The sequence below is a fragment of the Calonectris borealis genome, chromosome 9, assembly GCF_964195595.1.
Source record: "Calonectris borealis chromosome 9, bCalBor7.hap1.2, whole genome shotgun sequence".
NCBI classification, from domain to species: Eukaryota; Metazoa; Chordata; class Aves; order Procellariiformes; family Procellariidae; genus Calonectris; species Calonectris borealis.
The window spans coordinates 20,043,140-20,066,737 of record NC_134320.1 but is presented as its reverse complement, the minus strand read 5'-3'; the positions used below and the strand labels follow the sequence as shown (position 1 = coordinate 20,066,737).

The window sequence follows — 23,598 nt, the reverse complement described above, 5'->3', positions numbered from 1 at the left end:
GCCATTAAATTATCCATCATGTAGGGATGTGCACTGACGCTAGAAATGGTAATAGCAAGAGAAGCATAATTCTGGTATTTTATCCCTGAGGGAAGTTTCTTTCTTTCTGCTGCCCTCATTGGCACTTCTCTAACAGCTAAGTTCCTGAATCAGCTGCCAGCAGCAGAGAGATAGGCCCCCCCCCATCTTTACCACGTCTTCTGCTTTCCTGCAATCCGTCTAACAACCTTTGCTTCGTTAGCCATGAAAAGCATGACATGTTAGACTGATTCAGCCATTTCAGAGCTTTATCTTGCTCACCACAGGGAAGGTAGTATCCTGTTCCCTCATCTGCCTGCCCACCCCTCTCTTTCCTAGCCAGCCCAGCTCTATCATGCAACCTCCCAGCAGCGGCCTTAGAGGCATTACAGGAGCCTGCACCCAAAACAGGGTCTGGCTGCAGTTATTAGCCAAACGTAGTTCTAGACAGATTTGGTTTAAAGTTTCTCTGAAAAAACTTTAAAGATGAAGCTGAAGAATTTTTGAGTGCCCCCTTTTATTGAGAAGTTTACCTGACACAGTTGTCCCACAGTTATGATATTTTAAGCTGGCTGTTGATGTGATAAACAGCAAAATCACAGCAAAGTCACATAGAATCATAGACTGGCTTGGGTTGGAAAGGACCTTTACAGATCATCTAGTCCAGCCCCCATTCTTTGGGAAGTTCCTTTGACCGACATAGAAGCTGTTGAATTCTCAAGTTTATGTGTGGTATTTTCCAAGCTGTTTATTTCCTCTAGCTTCCATAACTGCACACTGAAAGGATGCATTCTCCTCAAAAGACTCTTATCGTAATTCCTAAGATTATTATCTGTGAAAGCAGTTTAAACATGAAGTCACAAGCATCCGTCACATCTGCTGTGAGTTATGGTCTGTGTTTATTGGACCAATAGGAAACAAAAAGAGATCTAGTCGTATAAAGAAACATAGTGAATTCAGATACTCTGGAAGGTGTGGGGAGATTAACAGAAAACCGCATAATATTTTCAATACCCTTTTTTTTTTTCCTAATGCTGATGAAACAAAGATAGAAATGTCAGCTGAGCTGCCCAAGCCACAGAAGAAATAATCATCAAAGTTATGGTTAGGATATAAGCATATCTCTGTCAGTGGCCTGTGTCCAGAGCTCATGCAAGCCTGCCTGTTTGTTAGATTGTACTTGTATTTTGAACAGCTTAGGTGAAACAGCACTCAAGAGATAAAATAATTGCACAGCAATGCACGCTTTAATGACTAAATACAACCTTTATTATAGAAACACCAATAATAGAAAAATAAAGAGCATATCTTACTTCTCATAGCAAATTGATTTCTAGCAACCATATATTATAGCAAGCTAGAAGTGATCAACCAAACCATATGCATACACTTAAGAAGCTAATCTACATCTCCCTTCCTCTTTCAACCAGAACTAACAGCAGTTTTTTAATTTGGACTTTGTTTGTCCATCAGAGAGCAAAAAGGACTGAAAGAAATTAAATCTTGCTTTATAAAGTCCTTGGCGATTTGGCTAAGTATGACATCATCATACTCATGGAATGCCCTTGGGTCTGGCACACCTTGGGTGTGCAAGAGACCATAGTGAATGGTCTGGGGTGAGAGCTGCAGCAGAGCATCAGGGAGCTGTAGGGATGTGCTCACTTCCTAATTTCTATGAGTGGCCCCACTGTATCCTGACCAGCATACGCTTGCAAGCAAGTTAAGCATAGCTTCCCTGATGGGATGCGTCATGTCATCATGGTCATTATCTTCTGGTTCAGGGGTGGGTTGATCTCAGTCTGCAATGGGGCGAAAAAGTGAGCTGGGGCTGCCGAGACCAACATTGCTGGTCACTCTGAGAGCCAGCTGCAGCCTTGCCGCCTCCTACAGCAGGCTGTGCTCTTCTCCCAGCTCTCTGGGTACATGGGCTCATGCTGACTCTGTGAAGGTTTTTGGCATGCAGGTTTTTAGGGCAGGTTGGTTGGTAAAGCCCTGTCCCAAGCAGTCAGCAGGTTTCTGAACAAGAGTCTGACTATGGCAAAGAGCAGCCCTGGAAGGGAAGCAATCCGCCAGGCTTAGAAAATACTGTCTTCATTTACATCCGTACCGACAGGAAACAAAGAAACTGTGCACTGCTGCCCATGGCATAATTATTATGGCCCACCTAGCGTACAACCAGTTTATCATAAGAGGGTCTTCTTTGTGTGGTGCTCCTTTAGAGACTTTTTGCTCAAAATGTTTCCTCAGACAAGATATTTGAAAGAAAAAGTCTGGCAGCCAAGACCAATTACACCTATAGAGTCTTCCCACTGGGAGGAGGGCCTCAAAGCAACTCCATTAGATAAGAAAGTGCCAGCCAAACATCTACCTAAATTCTGGCAGAAAACAAATACAGGCATCAGCTTTAAAAGCTGCATATGGCAACTCAGGGAGCAGCTGGGCTGTCTAATTCTAACTCAACATTAAATTCAGAGAGGCAACACTCCCTGCTACGCTGGCGTGCCGACACACGTCCCTGCTGCAGGCTGTTTGTGTGTTTTGTGGTCAGGGAAGGAGGTGATGGCGTGCAGGCTGGGCTGCAGTGGGAGAAAGGTTGCACTTCAGGGGCTGGGATCTGATGCAGTAAGGAATTTTCCAGTGGACCCTCTACTACTGTAAAGTACTAACTCCACTGGATTCAGTTTGCTGCACATTGGCAGCATTTCATGGGAGCCTCCAGTTGCTTCATCGCTTTGTACCACGTGCTGTTTAGAGCAAGCCCAGAGTATTATTCATGTAGAAAGGGCAGTATGCAGCTTCATAAAAATAGCAAACAAATAATAGCAATAAAAAGCATAAGAACAAATCAGGTAAACCTGAATCCAAACATTGTTCAACACCAACAGTTTGATTCACTGTAGAAAGAAAAAAGGAGGGGGAAAAAACATTAACTTTGCATCATCAGTAAAAATGCCAGAGGGTGTCACAAGATTAAACACAGAATTATCAGTCATGAAGAACAGTTTTCTCTCCTCATGATGATATCAAACATTAAAAGACTGAATATTAACATAGATTTTTCAGTACAGAACATAACAAGAAAATGCTATATCCATATCAATCGAAATAACAAACTGTACAGATCATGCAACCCAACAATCCAAAGAACATGTGAAACAGGTCTTAGTTTTGAATGGGAAAGATGTCTATTGATCACTGGTCAGAACGGCGTAGGGTCAGATCATGTGCAGGGCTGAGCTTTTTAGGCAGTGTTTGTTGTTAAAATGTCCACATGTAACAGTTTGGGACAGTAACATCACTATCGCATAGTTAGGCTCATTTTTGAATGGAAGCTCTTCCATATATTTACCTTTCCTGCTGGACACCTCATCAATTCTCTTGTTTTAAAAAAATGTGATTGCTTTAATCAAGTATAAAAATCTGCTTTCTAAACAACAGATTAATAGTATTAACTAACCCTGAGAACTAGAGGGATCTTATAATCCAAGGGCCTGAACAATGCCAGAGTTCAGTGGGCTGCTTGTCCACTAACCAGGGGGGAAGGAGGAAGGGTGAAAATGAGCTAGACAAAGGTGACTAAGCAATATTAACAGTGCTGGAGCCTTTTACAAAATAATAGTCGAAACACTCAGATTTCAGTTTGAGTATTCAACTGAATACAGTTCAAATCACCGTGTCTGTATTAAAGGTTTGAAAGTTTGGTGTTCTGTTTCCTGTGCTACTTTACCTTATAATTGTATTCAACTGCCTCCCTTGCTTGCAGCTGGTTCTGACTTCTGTCTAATGTTTCTCCAAGCGCAAAAGTGCTTCAAAATTGTCGTTATCTTTCTTATTTATTGGTTCATTCAGACTCAAAGGGAACATTTCTGGAGACTGTTCATTACTTCCACAGCTACATATTATGTCGATTATGGAACAGTATGACCATGTTTCTACTTGTCACAGACCAGCATCTTCTAGTAATGCATTGAATAGAAGGATTTCTTTTCTTTCTTGATTTAAATAAGTAAACTCTCAATGGTTAAATGCTAGTAAAATGTCAAAACTATTTTAAAAATACTTAAGGGAAATTAAACTCACAAGATATTATCATCGGTTTACCAGTGAGGTTCCATCACCATTAATTATTGCTCAGGATTTGGGCCATTATTAATGGAAATTAAATTCTCTCCCAGCATTTCTACTTTGTTTAGATCCAGATTAAACTAACAACAAGGAATTTTTGCAGATTACTTCAGTCTTTTGTTTAATGGATGATTCTTTTGTTTAAAGGAGGTTGTAGCGAGGTGGGTGTTGGTCTCTTCTACCACGTAACTAGCGATAGGACGAGAGGAAATGGCCTCAAGTTGCGCCAAGGGAGGTTTAGCTTGGACATTAGGAAAAATTTCTTTACTGAAAGAGTGGTCAAGCCTTGGAACAGGCTGCCCAGGGAAGTGGTTGGGTCACCATCCCTGGAAGTATTTAAAAGACATGTAGATGAGGCGCTTAGGGACATGGTGTAGTGGGTATGGTGGTGTTGCGTTGACGGTTGGACTCGATGATCTTAGAGGTCTTTTCCAACCTTAATGATTCTATGATTCTATGATTCCACGTTGTGTGGCAAAGGGATGCTGTGCCATGGGCACCAATCGATGAGTGGGATGGCTTGGCCTGGTGTGGCAGATGGATGGAGTTACCGCCTCCAAACGCCTGTCCAGTTCTGCTGCACAGACATCTCAGCTGCCTGTCAATCAGCTCCTGAATTGTGCGGTTTGCAACATAACGCTGCAGGATAAACTTACCTGTGTCAGATTGCTCTAATGTGCTGTGCTTGAGGAGGCTGCAGTTCAAGGATTATTGGCAAGAAGCTCAGACATCTTTGCAGCAGGGCTGAGACAAGCAATGACAAGTGATAATTTTGGCACATGCTGGTCAGGCAGACCCTGTGTGACCTCAGTTGGGTAATCTTCTCTTATTTACATACACAGTCACTGGAAACTAGAAAATTTTCTAAAAATACTGCCTCCAGGGTGCGAGTCACATATTACCACTGTGTTCTTCCGAAGGGCTTAGTAAGAAAAAACAAGAACTTATGAAACGTAACCCTGATATTTACAGGATGGATGAGAACTTGTTTATGAATGGAAGTCACACTTACACTTGCCCTGAGACTTCAGCATATTCAGCACAAGAAAGAGATAGACCTGCTGGAGCGGGTCCAGAGGAGGCCACAAAAATGATCGGGGGGATGGAACACCTCTGCTATGAAGAAAGGCTGAGAGAGTTGGGGTTGTTCAGCCTGGAGAAGAGAAGGCTTCGGGGAGACCTTGTTGCAGCCTTTCAGTACTTAGAGGAGGCTTATAAGAAAGATGGGGACAAACTTCTTAGCAGGACCTGTTGTGACAGGACAAGGGGGAATGGTTTTAAACTAGAAGAGGGTAGATTTAGACTAGATATAAGGAAGAAATGTTTTACAATGAGGGTGGTGAAACACTGGAACAGGTTGCCCAGAGAGGTGGTAGATGCCCCATCCCTGGAAACATTCAAGGTCAGGTTGGACGGGGCTCTGAACAACCTGATCTAGTTGAAGATGTCCCTGCCCATGACAGGGGGTTGGACTTGATGACCTTTAAAGGTCCCTTCCAGCCCAAACTATTCTATGATTCTATGTTTTCACAAGGCTTTCACTGAGCTCTGATTTAACAGGGTTATCTGCAGCTGTGGACCTCTGCTGTATTCACTTGAAGGTCGTATCACTGGACTCATCTATTTTAATAAATCTAAATGCCATCTTTAAGAAACTTGATGGATTTTCTGGGGGATAGTGATACTGCCCGCTTTAAGCTATTTTTAGGCATCTGACTTAGGTGGTCTGAATTGAGTCTTTTGTTGATAATATAAAGAATTTAGCCTCCTCAGTTTGGTCCTCTGGACTACATCTAAATTAGATGCTAAGAATAGCCTGAAGTAGATGGTGTGAGTTCTCTCCTTCCCACCTTAAAGAAATCGCTTCCAGAAATATTCATTAGCTTTAAACACATGATGTCATCCCACTTAAAAACATGGCTTCAGGGCAATGAGATTGCCAGGTAGAAGTTAAAACTGACTTCGCTACTTGCTACACACATTTGGAAGTACAAGGGCACCTCAGATACGTTCATATCCTCTATGCGGCTTTCTTCTGGAAATCAGGAATGTAGCAAACACAATGACAAACAATCCCAGGATACTCAGGCCAACCGCGATGGGAGCTGCTTTGCTGTTTTTATCGGGAAAACATTCTTCTTCTGAAAGTAAAAGGAGATCAGAGAATGTGTTATAGCAGAACACCATACTCCTAGACTATACATCTATATTCCAGAAAAGTTAGCAAATACAAGCCAGAAGATCTCAAAACCTTGTTTCCTTTTTTTTCCTTTCATTTTTCTGAGCTATACTTAATACATTTTTATCTGTGGTGAATCTTATCTCAAGAAAACAATACTTGACCTTTCGAAATAGCTACATGCTTCACTGGAGAATGACTCTGCTCTTTCATGTCCGCAGTAATTGTTTTACCATCAAGATCAGTACATGCACAGCAGGAGGTTTTCTTGCTGACAGCAGATGTGGAGCATCACACTACAAACTGCAAGTCTGAAAATAAAGAGCAAGACACAACCTGCATGGACAAAAACTGCTCCTATGTGGCATCCAATTGCTTCTGCCCAGTAAAAAGCATCAGGCCAGAGAAGGGAGCCCATAGTCCAGCACATCATTAGCGCAGCAAGGATCCTAGCTAAGTCAGTCTTTCCTAAGAAGAATCAAATTCTAATGGTTCTCTGTGTTTAATTCAGAATATTTGTGGATAATTGTGTCTAACTCAGAACATTAAGAGATTAGGACAGCAGAAGCCTTGGACTTAGTTCAAGGGGTTGCTTTAGCAGTACCATTGTGGTTTTACTGTACATATGATGATATCAGAAAAAGTTTTGACACAAATAATATCTTTTAAGAAACATCCAAAGATATATTCACTCCAAACATACCTCTTAGCTACAGACGGGGCAAATCCTGACTTCCTCAGCCGGTCCCTACCCAAATGAATATCCAAGTCATCTTCTGATTAAATGAAAACTCATTACTTAAAAATGAACTTCCAGGTTGGGGTAAATTGGCAGCTTTCCTATGGAGAGGCTGTACCATCTGGGTCACTGACATAAATGGAATATTTACCCAAGTAACAATGGCAGGATCAGTCTCAAAGTCACAATACAACAAGTGTAGCCCTAGGAGTGAAGGGAAGGTGTGGGAATGATCACTGATGTGTTATCCCAGAATTGGATCAGACCTATGTCTTACATCTGATCTATAGGAATGGTCTTTCCTTGGGCTCCAGAGAAAGAAAGACCTCTAGCATGATGCTCTGAGTAGCATCTGAGTAGCAAACTATCCTCTAAGTAGGGTAGCTTGATCAGCTAAACTCCAAAGTATATCACAACTCAGCAGTGAATCCAGTTTATACCCAAGGTTTAAGAGATCCAACAGCCTCCGCCTCTTCCATTCCCTGTAAGTATTCCAAGGCAGATTTCGACAGCGCTCTGAGACAAAGTCCTCTGTTATTGTCTAATTTTGATGACTCTGCTGGCACAGATTGTAGCTTAGCTTGGGCTTTTCCCCAGTGGGAGTCTACGCCAACGGTGGGCAGTTAGCCCGGGGAGCATGTGGAGTGCATGACATCATGTCACAGCTCCAGAGCCTCCACGCAGCTCTCCCCAAAATCTGATCCTCTTCTCCTCTGATCCAGACGGTGATTTCATGTGATGCAATGCCACAAAGCCAAAGGCATCAGCATTCTGCTAGCCTTTTAAAAAAGCTTTGTCTGCTTAATGTCGCCTGCTGCTAAGGAAGTGAGCTGAAGAGTATTTACATTTGAGTATTGCAAAAGCCAGAGATGTTTGAATTGGCCATTTTGCTTTGACGAAACCTTGGCTATGAACTCTAGGAATTGTTTCTGATATACTGAAGTGCAGTTCAGAAGACACTTTTACAGCTTTCCAGACTCGCACAGGCCAAGCTATTGATGTAACACTGCTGCAGTCTGTACAAAATTGTAAGGAACTTGAAACCAATGATCATTAGTGTTTTCTTTTTCTTCCCCTTTTAAAGATAAGCAAAGCAGGAACAACAGAAGTGAAACTACCAGTCTCGAGAAACCTGAGGGGAGGAGGCTAGTGATGTGTATAGAGTCATTCCTTCACTGGGGATTTTGTCTTTCAAAATCTGCATACACAGCAGAGGTACATAACAGTTTCATAACTATTTCATGGCCACTGGGGAATTATTTCAGAGGTGGTAGCTGCTTTCTCAGCCCTTTGATTAAGAGCAAAACTAATTAATTAATTTTGTATATGGTGTTGATTAGCAGAGATTAGCCCTGACCTTGGGGGGAAGAGGGAGCGAGAGTCTTTCTAAGCTCTGTCTCTGCTGGAGGTGAGGCCATACCGAAAGCCATAGCTGAACTCATTCATTGTACAAATTCAAATGGGAGTTTGGGGACCAGATGGGATCCTATGAGTTGTTCCAGCTCAGTTTTATCCTATGAAAAAAATCTTCATGAGAATGAGAGCATAGATTGGATTCTCAGTGTGACTTTTACCGACTTAAAGAAAAGTATGTAAAAAAAAAAGTCCATGTCTTAAAAAAGCCCCAGATGTTGTTTCCCATTATATTCTTTTTAGAATAAGAAAGGCAGCCAAAATGTTGAGCTAACAAAAGAAGAATCAGAAACAGAGCCAAAGTGAGTCAAAAGACAGATCTAAACTAAAAAGAAGAATACAGGGGCAATATTTTGTAAGCATGCAGATAGTCAAATGTCAGAAGAAGGGCATGTTTTATTAGTGCATGTGAAGGGCTGGAGAGCTGATAAGCCTATGTGCCCACCTGAGTTCTTGTATGGAAACACCCTGAGGGGAAGTCACAGAAATGTGAAGATGGACAATTTGCAAGAGACCACAGGGTGCCATCTAGTCCACCTCTCTGCTTTTTGTAGGATCTTTCATGCATCTCATAAGAAGTAAGGCAGTAGACCGTGAGAGTGTCCATACTGCGGGACACAGGAGTTTCCTGGTGCACCCAGCAGTCCTGGACCTTGGCCAGCAGACCTGGCTGCATCACTGGACAAGAAACAAGGACGACAACATAGAATCATAGAATAGTTTGGATTGGAATGGACCTTTAAAGGTCATCAAGTCCAACCCCCCTGCCGTAGGGACATCTTCAACTAGATCAGGTTGTTCAGAGCCCTGTCCAACCTGACCTTGAATGTTTCCAGGGATGGAGCATGTACCACCTCTCTGGGCAACCTGCTCCAGTGTTTCACCACCCTCATTGTAAAAAATTTTTTCCTTATATCTAGTTTAAATACATCTCATTTCCCTGTGGAAGGAACCCCAGGTGTGGGTGTAGGGAAGAAGCTGTGATGAGCCTCAGTACATTCTCACAGTGTGGGCACTGCAGGGACCAGGGGAGTCAGTACTGGTCTGTCTCTGTCTTTTACTAAGCTACATGGTTGCCTCTTTGTGGCTGTACTCAGGAAAAGACAAATTGCAGAGATGAGCATCCCATTTAATTCTGAAACTAGGGAGCATGCCAATTGTGCTCCTCCTCAGGAGTGCATTTCATCATGTCTAGACACAGCTGCTCTGAAAGTGTCATCCTGCATTCACAAATATCCCTTATTAGCTGGCAGTTTTGCTGCTGCAGCTGTGGGACATCATGAATGTCAAGAGCTTTCAAAATAGCTAAAATCTGACTATATCGAGAACAGTGACCTTGAACTGAACTGGACATATTAGGGGTTTGGGCAGTGCAATGGTGGTGAACACACCTCCGCTTGCTCTGGCAGAAAACGGGTGAAGAATAAAACGGTGGCTGTAGAACTGAACATTTTTAATGAGAAGGTGACATAGAAGGTATTGAATGTAGGAGGGAAAGATACTTTTCCATATTCCATAGGTATTAGCACTGTGTTGAAAATGACTCGGAAAAGGGTGAGAATACAGCAGCCGGCAGGTTACAGGATTTGGGAGCTATTACAAAGCTGTGATTGTGCTATAGGTGTAATAGGGTCACTGCACGTGTGTGGTTATAATCTGGCAGAAGGAGATACCTCAGGCTACCAGAATGCTGACATGTAGATCTCGGAAGGGTGGGAAAAAAGGTATCCTTTCTACCTACCTTTTCCAAACTGGTTACCGACAATATCGAATGCCTGCAGCTGCATATTAACAACGAGTAACTGGAAGTTCTTCTCCAAGCCAAAGGTTTGCTTGCTGGCACACTTAAAGGAATTCCCCAGCTTTGTTGTAAACAGTTTCTCATGTATGGCTGCATAGCAAAACATACCTGGAGGCCATAAAGAGAGAGACAAATGAGAATCCACACTAACTCTGTTGGAACCAACATCTTTCTGAGATAAAATGGAGGATCCACGGTGCTTTGGCAGAGCAGCAGTCACAGATGTGACTATAGCATGGACATTCTCCCCATAATGTATCGGTTACATTTCTTCCATGTTTAAATGAGTGCTTTAATTACCAATGGGCAACTCAGTTGAGCTTGGGTCTGAAAAAGTGGCTAAAATTTCAGATGCTTCTTCAAATCCCAGTTTAACAATCTGAGTCTTCATGACGGGGCTGGATTCTCACAGGAGCAGACAACTGTCTTACGTCTCCAGCACGGCTGTTTCCAGACAAAACAGAGATACCATCTCTAGCATGGGAATTTGACATATCTAGTCTGTATTGCTTTATGTATTAAATATGTTTTTAAACATATTTCAGTGTCACAGTACTTTACTGAAAATATGGGTCAAGTTCAAAGCATGAAAAGCTCTGGTAACCTGGGCATATCCTGGATGCACGCCCTCCTTTGAAAGCAGATGTACCACTTTAAGACAAATCATCCACATCACGGACTCTGCATCACTGTATCTCAACCACATCTGCCAGCGTACCCCTGGTCCTCTTTAGTCAAAATCAGTACACCAGTGTGTACTGATACCGTTAATTCGATAATTTTTGTCTTAGAAAAAGATACAGGCTTGCTCACTGCAAAAATACTGCTGGTGGACTGTGAAATGACAAGATCTGGCAGAGCGGCAGTAACAAACAGCCAGGGAGAACCCTGTCTCTTGCCAGCATCACTGTGGAGGACTCAAAGTGTATTTGAGGATTTTAAAACTTATGATTAAGCCGATTAGTTTGTCTTTGCTGCAATTTGCACTTAGCAATGCACAGGAAAACTCTGATCATTTAGACTGAGAACATCCCTAGCAGACATGTCCTCTGGATCAGCTTTTCTTTTACTTTAATTTCTGTAGATCAGAATAGGCTCATCAGTGAGAAGAAAAATTAGGACACACCTGGTCAAGCTCCTGATTTGTTTTTCTTCTTTCAGGGACAAAAATAAATCCAAATACTTACGAGTAACAAGCAGAGAAGTGACATAATATGGTCGTTACTCTGTCACAGATTTGATATATCAGGAAGAATTTGTGCAAAATTAATGTCAGACAAAATCTGGAGTGATGGCTCAGCATTTTTCTCTCTGACCTAAGTGATGTTCTCTTAGTATTTCTCAGGAGGTAGCAAATGGCTACTACTCAAACGGCGAGAACCAGGGCTATGTAAGAAAAAGAAAATCCGATTGCCAGAGAAGAGCACAGACAATGTCTAGGATTTCAGGATAGTTTTAAGAACCTCAGCCTGTGTCCAGTTCTTATTTTTGCCAAACCAAAACGTCAGACACACCTCCTCTCCATATTGATGTATTTGCAGTCTGGATCCAGCTCTGCATTTCCGTGATCCAGATTCTGTATTCATTTAGTTTGCATATTAGATTGGAAGGGCGCATGCAACTGAACTGGAGTCGCAGCATTTTTGTGTGTTTGCAGATAAAACCTTTGAGGACTGTTTTGTATCTTAAATTTAGGTTTGAAGTAATCTCTATTCTGAAAGAGTAAAGAAAGGCAGGGAAAATTTTTGAGGACAAAAGGAAAATTGAACAATTCTGATGAAACTGCAGCCCAGTCCCTTCTCTTCCATTTTCATGCCATAAGATCTAGGTGAATGACATGTTGAAAGCCTGATAAAATACATAATTTGCAAAATACAGTGTTTTAAAGATATGAAAGCCTATCCCACACTCAGAACAGTTTGATATGAAATTAAGACAATGTAGAATCACTGACCTTCAGCAGATAACTGTAATCTGGTCTCAATTTTACTGACATAGTATGTTGGAGCTTGCTGCAAAAGAAGATATGTCTTTATTCATAATACATCTCATATTTGTGAAAAAAATACAATTCACCACAGCAAAATGGTCACAAAGAATTTCCCAAGGAAACACATTTTAAAGCATCACCTTCAAGACCCAAGAACCAACTTGCTTGGATGTGTTGCTTTTTCTTTTCCAGATCACTCCATCTAATAGGTAAGAAGCTGATGTAATGCAACAATCTCAGCTACATCACCAGTTCTGCTCAGTTCAGTGAAACTGGACCATGCAGGTGTGTTTTTGCACGCACTGCTGAAGCTAGACATTTGTGTGATACTGTGGTAACCTAAAGTAGGAGGGAGTTAAGCAAATATTGTACATTGCACAAATTAACAGGCATGTGATAAGGCCAATTTATTTTTATTCACCTGTGCTGCTTTCATTGAGAGTCCCTACAGTGCTCTCGTGAGTAATCCTGCACTGAATTAATCCCTGCTGACCTGCAGTCTGACTGCTTGCAGGACCTAAGCCGACACCTTTAGAAGCACCTGGGACTCTTGGCACTGCAGTGCACTTTATGCATAGATGCCCTTCGCGTGAGCAAACTGCAGAAAGCAGCTGTGCTTCTGTCTTCATCGTTGTTTTGAACTGGGGGAGGTCAGCAACAAGCTGAGAATCGGGAGCTCATCCCATGCTAGTACCACTCGTTTCCTATTTTGTCTGCCAACAGCAGTCACTACGAATGAGGAAACGGCAACCTGGATGTGTCTGTGTAAGGGAGAAGTAGCTGTTCTTTTCACCCTGCAGACACCGTCGGTGCTGGCTGGCTTTTTTTCATATGCCTACAGACTGCTGACCTGGAAAGCACCTGGTACAACAGCACAGAGCAAAATTTCCAGCTGACGTCCTGCCTGCATTGCCCTGAACCCCTGGTGCACTGAGCACTGTCCTCCCCAGCACCGTCACGAGGGAGGGCCAGCCCTCCGAGCTGTCCCTGGTAGCAGCGTGGGGGTATACCGTGAGTCTTTGTGTAGCAGCCCTACATTCATCCTACATTCATCCTAATTCCAGCTGTGAGCACACAGGGACTGGTGAGAGCAGCTGGTGGATAAATGGCAGCAGACAGGAACGTCTCCTGTGCACCCAGTTTTAACATTACGCAGTTTAAAAGCTGGTAGGGTGGATTGGGAAAGTTTAAGAAATACACCGGAGAAGAGGTTCTCAGCATTATTCCTACTTAAAGACATAAATAGGTCAAATGTTACCATTTTTTTGGCGGCAGCACTATGTTCTGTTTGGCCACAGTTAATAACTTCGCTTGGGGAAAACACCTGCTCCTACTTCACATCTTGTGGGTGAAAAAACTTCCTTTTTTCAAGTGCTTTGCAAAAAGCAGCTGGCAGTGGTGAGTACTGAGCCAGCCGCTCACCTCCCGCTACCCCGCACCAGCACCCCAGCCCCGGGGCCTGATCCAGCTCTGCTTTCACCGGTGAAAATCAGAAGTGCCATCGCTGGAGCACTCCTGGTTCAAAGGAGTTAGAGAGACTGTGGGGGCCAAACATGTAAAAAACAGCAGCAAAATGATTTCTTATTAACTTGAATTTCAAAGAAGTCTAAGCCGAGCCCTGCTATGCTCTTGAGGCTTATCTTTAAGTGAAGGGCGGATTGTCTAATGCTGTGCCAATAACCACCTTTTTCAGGGCAAGATAGGTCAAGTACCTCCTAAAGCTTCACATCGCTCTCCTCAGCACTGCTGGAGCTGGGGCTTTCATGGGTACTTGAATCACCAGACTTTTTCTAAGGATCCTTGTCACACAGAAAATGCTCCCCTTGTTGCAGGAAGCCTACATTTAAAGCAAACACTCACGGTCTGAACTGATCCTTTGTTTTAAAACAGCTCCTTGATTTTTCACTTCACTTTTGCTCTGTAGCTTTTAGAAAGCTTTCTGCCATAAACTAAAATCAAGATGATTATTAATTGAAATCTTTTCTCTGCTCAAGCATTAATGACCCTGGTGTGGTATAATTTGCTGTTGCCTCTTGGACTTTCTGTGGAAATGACTGATTAACCATTTGTACTTTTCTTAATTATCACTAATTTGAGCTTGGAACCAGGCTGTAAGATTGACATTTTGGCCTGAGTAATTGAAGGGCACAGATCAGCGCTGATGGCCAGATGCAGCTCTGAACTGCTGTGGAGCTCCAGGACATGGCCTTGATGCATGTTGCACTCAGAGTTTGTCGGGATCCAACCCGTGCCGTGTTCCTCCCTGCCCATTAGTGAGTTTATACACAATATTAACTTCTGTCTTTAGCCCTCTGGCATCACCGCCCAGCCCTTACTAGCCTTCAGATAAATAGCACTGCGTGCTGCCTCCCAAAATGTAACCCTGTAAATGTCTGAGGAACCAAGAGGGTGGCTGCGCTCAGCAATTTTCTCCTGTGGTTGTAACAGCAGCAGCGCTCTTGGTAGCTTCAGTTAAAGCCTCATCCACATCCGATGCGGTCCCAGTGGGGAACATGGTATCAACGTCAAAAAGAAAGCTCATTTTCCCACTGCGTAAGCAGGGCCTCTCTCTTGCCCGAGTTTCTGTGGGTACTTGTAAGTCTCCCTGTGGTGCATTTTAAGGGCACTTATCTACAATCTCGGTGTTGTAGTTCACTTTTTTGGAATTTTCCACTCAGAAATAGATGAAATTAGGCCCCTTCAGCTGCGGATGGGCCGTGGCTCCTGGGCACTTACAACTGCCTAGGCTGCCCTTTGGATTTAACACCCACCCACCTTTTGGCTGAGCAGTTGTGATACTTGGCGTTTATGGGAAGCAAATGACGAACCTCACCTGCCTTCAGGTGGTCCCTAGACACCATTTCGTAAGGGCAACTTCATAGTGCGAGTCAGAGCTCCCGGCACAGACGCCTTGTTCCCGCGCAGGGACTCCAGTCCCAAACCCATTCCCTCTGTCCCGCTCCAATGCAAACAGCAGACCCGGCCTTCCCTCCCACTAGATTTTTACCTAGGTAAAAATGAGATGCAGATTTTGTTTGGGGCTATTGCTAGACTTTGTGTTGCTAGACTGGTAGCTTTAACACCGTTCTCTAGCACTGGGTATCAAAGGACGGCAAGGCACTGTGCTTGCCCTTCACCTTTCCAAATTCAAAGTTCAAATAGACCGGATTTGACACTGAAGTTAGCCCTGCTCTGAGCAGGGGCTGGACCAGGTGGCCTCCAAAGGTCTTTTGCAACCTGAGTTAACCATGGTTCTATGATTCTAGCCTCTTGGGAAGGACAGGAGTGATAATGCCTTATACACAGGTGGAAAACAGGCATAGAGATGGATAAAATGCCTTTTCCCACAGCACAAGCTGGATCAAAGGCAGCCTGAGTTCCAGCTCCCCAATCCGAAACACTCCTGCCCTCTAAATGCAACAATTACCTTTACAAAGGTGAAGTTTATAAACCCTCCGCTGAAAGTTATGTTCAGCTCAGACCGCACCGTCCCACAGCTGCCAGAAGTCTGTGTCTCATTGGGGTTGACAGCCATGTACTCCATCCGCTTCTGGGGAGAGAAGAGACATTGCAGGGCTGCTGATGAAGAGGAGAGGAAAACTTAATAAGAAACACACAGAGATTTATAGCTGCCTTTTTTTTTTTCCCGACAGGCTCTGTGTGGCTGAGTGAACAGGGCAGTGGCGGTGGCAGCCAAACGGCTGGCTGCCGGCGTCATTCCCCGCTCGTCAACCAGCACTAGCGCTTGTCTGACACAGCACCGAGCTGTTCTAGTGCGTTAAGCTGGCAGAAGATAATCGTTTTCTGCTCATTCGACGAACTGATATGATTCAGAGCAGGTTCAGATGAACACCAGTGGTAATTTGAAAAGAGGGAGCAGTGGGAACTTGTGCCTGAAGGCAGAGGAAAGATGAAGACAGAGGCAGGCAGTGGTTAGATTGGCTTCAACGTGGTGCTCCTCGTATCAGCTCCTCATTGAGTCCGGCACAGTTCATCTCTAGCATCAGCCAACCCACGTTGTAGCCTGGAAGGAGAGCTCTGGGGCCCTGAATACATAGTTTGGCTCCTTCGGTCTCATCTCATACACACCTTTTGTAATAAACATCTCACTGTAGTCTGGTGAGCTTGGGAACAATGCTCCCTGCCTGGCTTCAGACAGGACAAGGGATAAAAGACGTGTAGATGTGGTGCTTAGGGACATGGTTTAGTGGTGGACTTGGCAGTGTTAGGTTTACGGTTGGACTCAATGATCTTAAGGGTCTTTTGCAACCTAAATGGTTCTACAATTCTATGAAAATTACTTTCACCAACATTAGATACTCATCCCATGTTAGAAACATTCAGACTCCAGGCAAGAATATTTGGATTTCTAATGGGGATGGCACATGAACTCCAGAGCCTGAGGATGTAACCCCATGTATTTTATAAATGGAGGTTACAGAACCTTAATTCTGAGGGACATAATCACCATTTTGGGTTTTATGACATCTTTTGCTGAATCATTCACAGTGGATCACTGCTAGAAGAGGGTACCAGCTCCCCTGCTCTGATCCAGCCTGGCAGTTTCTGTGAGCCTAAAATCTCCACGTGTCAGCATCAAGACAACCCACCTCTGAATCCAAGTCTGAGGGTTGACAAATTCTTGCTTTCATTGCAACTCACAACGTCAAGCCCTTCACTGAAGTCACTTCAGATTTTAACTAGTCTCCCATTCTGGGAAACACAAATAACACTGAAGCCTGACCTACCCTCCCAAGTATTGCTACCACAGATAGATCGCTGAAATAAGAAAGCACCCGTACGTCCAACTGACATCATCATACAAGCCAAAGTACAGCAGCTGAGATGCTGTGGCACAGAAAAGGCCTTGGACTGGTAGCAAACCACTTATTTTTATCATACAAGCTAACTTCTGAAGATTACTTTGAAAGAAGAAGAATAAATTCCAGCTAATGAAGAAACAGTCATTACAAAGCTCAGCCTTGTAGTGCTTCTACCTCACTGTCGTGGTTTAACCCGGCAGGCAGCCAAATACCACGCAGCCGCTCGCTCACTCCCCCCACCCCCAGCGGGACGGGGAGAGAATCGGAAGGGTAAGAGTGAGAAAAACTCGTGGGTTGAGATAAAGACAGTTTAATAGAACAGAAAAAGGGAAAATAATAATGATAATGATAAAATATACAAAATGAGTGATGCACAATGCAATTGCTCACCACCCGCGCTGACCGATAACCAAGTAGCGATCGGTACTTCTGGGATCACGCCTACCGTTCATATACTGAGCATGACGTCACATGGTATGGAATACCCCATTGGCCAGCTGGGCTGGCTGTCCTGATTACGTTCCCTTCCATCTCGTGTACCTAGCTCAGTCAGTGGGCACGGGAGCTGTCCTTGGACTAGGAGGGCACTTAGCAACAACTGAAAACATCAGTGTGTTATCAACATTCTCCTCATACTAAATCCAAAACACAGCACTAGGAAGAAATTTAACCCTATCCCAGCCGAAACCAGGACACTCACCTTCTGTGTATTTTGAGCCATCAGTTGCAAACCCATGACTGCTTTGATGCAGGTCCTGTTCCCGTTGGAAACGGTGTATGTGCCAGTGGGGATGGGAGAAGGCTGCGGTGCAAGAGTGGGTATTACTGTCATCGTAGTAGATGGGATGGTTGTTTGGGTGCCTGGACGAATGGTTGTTGTGTTGGTCATGGCTGTGGCTGTTGGACTTTTACGCGCTGTTGTTTGATTTCCCGACCCTGTGGTGGGCTTTACAGTTCGCATGGTCGTGGCTGTAGTAGTTGTGGCAGTAGCTGCCGTTTGTGTATTTGGCGTTGTGTGATTTACGGTTGTGTTTGTGGCTGCCGCTGTCGTTTCTGTGCTCACATGTGTTCTGGCTTGCTTGGTTGAGGACATAGGGTGTACAGTTGTGTTCTCCACTGCAGGTGTAACCGTTTCCATTGCCTGGGTTGTAGCCTGACCAGCTGCAGTGGTGTTGTCTGCTGATGTTGTAGATACCACTGTGGGAGATTTCTGGCTGGTCACTTGTATGGTGGTTGCTCCTGCCTGGGCTGTCGTGTACTGGCCTGATGCTGTTGTCACCTGGTCTGTTGTCTGCACAGTTGTTCTATGGCTTATGGGTGTTGTTTGAAGAGAGCCTGTGCTGTTAAAATGAACTGTGGCGCCTTGATGGGGTGAAGAATGATAAAGGGAAAGTGGCTGAGCAGAAGTAGCCACATGGTGGAAGGATGTGGTTTCTGGAGACAGGTGGGCCCCCAGGGCCACTTCAGCAAAGCAGGAGGAAAATACTGCAAAGAAACAAATAAGTCAGTAGTCTAGAAACCTTTATGGTTTAACATTTCTGTTGATACCCACAAGATAACTGCACTGGTTTTGTTATCAAATGGGTGATATGATTTTATTCTTCATTTGGCTCCAGTCACGATAGGAGAGTGAAAGCAGACATGCTGTAGGACTATCCATAACTTTTCACCACTCCCCCAATCTTCACACCTCTGAATATACCCATTGCAGTGGAAGCACATTGGCTCCCAGCTCCCCACACGCTGCTTTTACTGCTGAAGAAGCCAGAGGATGCCGGAGGCGCGAGCAGACCTTGCACAATCCCAGGCAGCACAAGAATTCCCTTGCAGGCAGCAGTACAGCAAGATTTGCTAGAAGCAAATTATCAGGGTCTAAGGAAGACGAAGTGGGCGTAACGGGCAAAGGGGTGGTTGGGTACTTACCAACAAAGCATGGGGAAAGGGAACATTTTTTTGTGTGTGAAGGAAGTGAGGCTGCGTAATGGTCTTACACTGACTCACAATGGTCTGGAAAACCGGTCTGGGAGACAGGGAAATTCCAGATATTTATTTATGGTTTTGTTGTAGCCATGCTAGCTTGATCCCTGAAGTTCTTCCTCCTGGGAGGTACCCAAGGGGATGCTCCAAACAAGGGAAGAGCAGCCCTCTTAGCGACAGGCTTTCAGCAATGAGAAATTTCAGAGTACAGCATCCAGGGGCTTTCTGGACCACATCTAAAAATAGTCACAGCACCAAAACTATGCTTCCACCTTATAACATTTACAGAAACATGTACCCCCCTTACAGAACTGAAAAGAAAACATCTGGCTCCTAAATGTAAATAACAAAGTGAAGAAAAAGTGGGAGAAGTACATTGTAGAATAGATGAAGGTCACAACTCTTCTGCATGAGTCTTTGATTGTAAGTATGCAACAAGACTTACAAAAGAAATCATAAATCACTGACATACATGAATTCCTTGATGGGCATGAAGCTTCAGGTGTAGTTAAATGCTTTACTGCCTAAATTAGCTGGAGGACAGAGATGAATTCTCCAGTTTGGAGACAGAAGGGACCCAAAAGTCCAAGACAGCTCATATTCCTAGCGGTATAGCTCCACAGAGGATGCCACAACACATTGTCCGAGAAGTTTGTTATGTGCTGTTTTTTCCAAAGAAATTTCTCATGAATTGGTATCAAAGCTTTTGTGGCAGGCAGGTTGCCGAGATTTGGATTTTAGGATCAATTAAGGCCAGAGGCACATTCAGAGTGGAAATGGCTGAAATCTCACAAGCTCATCTTCCTTTCATTTATTTATTTTCACTCAGCATGAACAGAGATCTGCAACAATAACTGAATTCATCATTTTAGGATACATATAGACTACATCAGAATAATAAAACCTACTGGGTTTTGAATCAAATTCAAGATCAAAACGAAAGAAATGAGACCAGATGTATAGATCTGAACCCACACTTCAATTTTCCCTTAAAATGGCTATGCTAGAGAAGAGCAGAAGTGTACATGTATAGTCCATATTCCTAAAACTGCCTGGGTTTCACCTCTGTGCTGTACAGAATATACTTGACTGCCAGCGTAGCTGTTACCATCAAAGAAGTACAACTTGATACAGTTGAAAAGCCACAAAAATGACAAGACAGTTCCCTCTGATTGTGAATTTATCAGAAGGAACCTAAAAATGCCACAATTAATATGATACTTCAGTTCATTTTCTCACTTTCCCCTAGGCTTTACTACACCTGCTGGCAGAGCTGAAAAGCAGATACTTATCTCCTTCTCTGTGTGCCAGTGGAACATCAGAGCAGTTGCCATATCCCAGCTATAGGTAGTTGCATCTAAGAGTATCGGCACGATGAAAACAAAAAAGAAGAAGTTGCAATTTTCACTCTTTTTTCCCCTATAAGATTGCAAAACAACCCATATTTAAATTTACACAAGTCTTAAATAGTCAGTACTTCTTAGTTTTTAGTTAACGGATTGGTTTCGATTACTGCCAGATAACGCTTATCTCACAGACGTGGAGAGAAACATTATTTCACTAACATTTGGATGCCACCCACAGCTTTTAAATCAAACTTCATTTTCCCTAAAAGGTCATTTCAACCTCATTACTTTTCACTAGAGAAACATTCAGCCTGACAGGGTCACTGAGGGGTGAAGTCAGAAATGTCTTTGGGGTGGCCCGTGGCTCATGCTCAGCAGGTGACCTGCCAGACCGCTCCTCCAGCCTCCCACAGCTCTCCCCAGCATTTTGGAGCTTCTGTCGGGGCACAGCCACGCTGCTAAACCTGTTGGTTTGGGTCATCTTCTTAAAAGGCATTTGGCTACATGAGCGCCCAGGGATGGGTAAGGGTTGGTCTCCGCTTGCACCTAATGGTCTTGGCTCTTCTTGGGTGGCTGTTGGAGGTAGTTTGGTAGCTCTGGTGTGCGAAGGGGGAGGGGGGCCCATGGGATGCCTGACCTACCCTCCAACTAAGGTCTGGGAAGCTTCACGACGTCTCCTTCAGCGTTGCAGCATTGCCTCTCAGGGAGCCTGGCACAACTTGGGAAAGGAGCCACTTGCAGGGCTCCCCCCACCGCAGCCATTTTCATGGCTCCGGTGGCAAAAGGGGCCACAGAGCAACAACGAATTGCAGCTCTGCATCCCCCTGTGAGTCTCTGTTTCTTTTTCCTATGAGGCCATCCCAAAACTTCATATGACCAACATTTGGCTCAAGGGACGCGTGCTCCCTGCGGTGTGTCTTCCTGGAGCAAGCAGCTGCAATCTCCTCATCTCACCTTGGCTTCAAAGTTGTGTGTTACAAATGCCAAGGGCTGCGTTTCTGCCCAGCAAGCCTCCATGCACACCACGCTTCAGAACAAAACTCTCGGAAAAGGATCAGGCAGTTCTCAGAAATTTGCTGGCCCCAGTCTGGACCTGGAGACCCCATTTGCATGCTTTGGTGACCGGGGAGGTTCAGTCAGTGCCAGCAAAGGAACGTCACGATGCCTGCTCCCAGGCATTACGGTGGGGAGCGGAGCGCTCAGTGCCGTGATCTGGCTGTGGCGTTTCTCAGCCTGCCGACCTGTAATGGGGTGGGTGAGAAAAACTCTTGCTGGGGATTTGTTGCCTGTCTCCTCTAACCACACAGCCATGCTGCCCAGCAGCCCAGCAGGTTTGTTCCGCTTTGTGCTGCCCAGAAGAAATGCTCGTGTTTAGCTGACTGATTTTGTGTGGACACAAAAACCTGACCCAGTTCCTACAACCCCTGAAAACACTCTCACCGGCCCTGGCTGCTTTGGTTTGAGTCCTTGGGGAACTGGAAAAGCACCAAAATTTTTTGAGAGGTTTCGGTACTGTTATAGTTTCCCTCCAACACAGGAGCAGTTTCTTAAACCTCCAACCCATCAGATTTTATCCCTTAAACTTTAATTATGTTTAATTCCCTATCTGCCCAGAAAGACGGGACTTTGTGGCATTAATAAAACATCACAACAAATTACTAAAGGAACGATCAAAAATGGATAAAGAGCTGAGAAAACAAGTTCTTCCTGGTCAAAAAGACCCTTGCTGACCACTGAGTTAGTAGTGTTATTTCTCTCAGTCTGATCTTGCTCTCCTCTCGTGTATACGTTTTGGGGCTACTTCAGCAGACTCTGGCTATGAAGCGGGTGTGGGAGAGCAGAGCAGACATGGCAGGAGCCGCCTGGGGCCAAGTCCCTGGGCCGTTTCCCTGCTCACTGCGCTGCCGCAGCAGAGCTGGGAGGGAGACGGGGGTTGTTACCTGTGCGATCCCTGTGTGCCGATGGCAAAACACACCGCGGAAATCCAGCGCCCTGCCCGCGAGCCCAAACCTTTAGCCATCGCACAGATTAAATCACGCTCTGTCCTTCTTCACCTGGCAGATTTTGTACTGCTGCGGGTGTTGAGGGATGACTCCACATGCTGGGACACGTCCTTGAGCAGGCCAGCTCCCCAGATTTTCACAGAGCAGCGTTAAGGACTGAACGGTGACTTTGATCTGGGTTCTCGTTGAGCTAAGCCCCAGCCTGCCTCCGCCTTCCCCGAGCCCCCCGCCTCACTCTTGCTTTTCTGATCACGCTCTGCATCTCGCAACGCAGACGAATGACTCAAGCAACGCTTCCTCAGTTTTACTTCTGCTTGTCTCACTCAGGACCCTCAGTCAGTTCTGGTGGTCTGGGAATTATTTTTAATTAAGAAAAGCAAGCCCAAAAAAGCCTGCTTCTAATACTATTTTGAGCTGACTCCATCACAGAGTCAGAATTCATGTCACCACAGACTGCAAGGGAAAACACACAGGAAAACACCAGACTATGTCTCTACCAGCTGCAATTAAATGTAGTTATAGTTATGTCTTAGCAGTGGGACTTTATTAAAAGTGCTAGCAACAAAACTACTTCAAGTTTTCAGTCTGTTAGGTGCTGTCCTGACTGCAAGGGAACAAAACCAGCATAGTCTATCTCATTTTTCTGAGAGAAATGATGGAGGATGATACTTACCACAGGCGAAGGTTAGCAAGACGAACTGCCGTGCGCTCCTCCCCATGGCCAGCACGACGCAGGTTTGAGAGGTGCTGCTTCTTACCGTGGAGCGGGTGGAGAGGAAAGCAAGGTCCCTGGGGACTGAAAAGTTTCACTTGGTGCAGGGAGTGCTCAGTCACATGGCTGGAAAGGAGGTGGGGAGCGAGCGATGCTTCTCGTCTGTAAACTACCACAGAAGGAAATAAGTGATGGTTAGGAAAGAAAGTGAAAACAGAAAGGACTGTGGGGCTAACTGGGGGGGGACAGGCTCTCACTCTGCAGCTGAGACCTGGGGCTCTGCAAGGCCAGGAAAAGCTTCATGCTCCTCTCTCCAGTTTTGATAACTCGGTGCAGACTGCAGCTATACCCCAGTGGAGTGTTAAGACCTGTAAATCACTACTTTCCCCTGGGTTCTTTAAAAAAGTACTTTTTTCAGGGCCAAACTCTTTATGTTAAGGCTTACAGAAGAGAGAGGTGTCATCTTGAGTCA

The 23,598-nt window shown here is 44.6% G+C and overlaps 1 protein-coding gene across 2 annotated transcripts; it reads right to left on the bottom strand.

The window, feature by feature from the left end:
- Positions 1 to 1,264: 1,264 nt before the first annotated feature.
- On the bottom strand, positions 1,265 to 23,269 carry LAMP3 (lysosomal associated membrane protein 3). Of its 2 annotated transcripts, XR_012674667.1 has the most exons (7): positions 23,088 to 23,269; positions 17,789 to 18,573; positions 15,693 to 15,815; positions 12,230 to 12,287; positions 10,216 to 10,383; positions 4,800 to 6,284; positions 1,265 to 2,912 (listed from the first exon to the last, which is right to left on the bottom strand). XR_012674667.1 is itself a non-coding variant. In XM_075157298.1 (6 exons), the coding sequence occupies exons 1-6, from the start codon at positions 23,131 to 23,133 to the stop codon at positions 6,145 to 6,147; spliced, it is 1,320 nt and encodes a 439-aa protein (XP_075013399.1). In that variant the 5' UTR covers positions 23,134 to 23,269; the 3' UTR covers positions 4,125 to 6,144. The 2 variants fall into 2 exon arrangements, 1 of the variants encoding a protein (XP_075013399.1); XM_075157298.1 differs by lacking the exon at positions 1,265 to 2,912 and having other exon boundaries at positions 4,125 to 6,284.
- Positions 23,270 to 23,598: the final 329 nt, after the last annotated feature.

Bases quoted from the DNA above. Each gene is read 5' to 3' on its own strand.
- LAMP3 (XM_075157298.1), bottom strand. From the start codon at position 23,133: ATGGGGAGGAGCGCACGGCAGTTCGTCTTGCTAACCTTCGCCTGTG. The intron at 18,574-23,087 runs GTAAGTATCATC...GTTTCTTTGCAG, and splicing joins CTTGCTAACCTTCGCCTGTG to TATTTTCCTCCTGCTTTGCT. The intron at 15,816-17,788 runs GTGAGTGTCCTG...TTCTCTCCCCAG, and splicing joins TGGCTCAAAATACACAGAAG to AAGCGGATGGAGTACATGGC.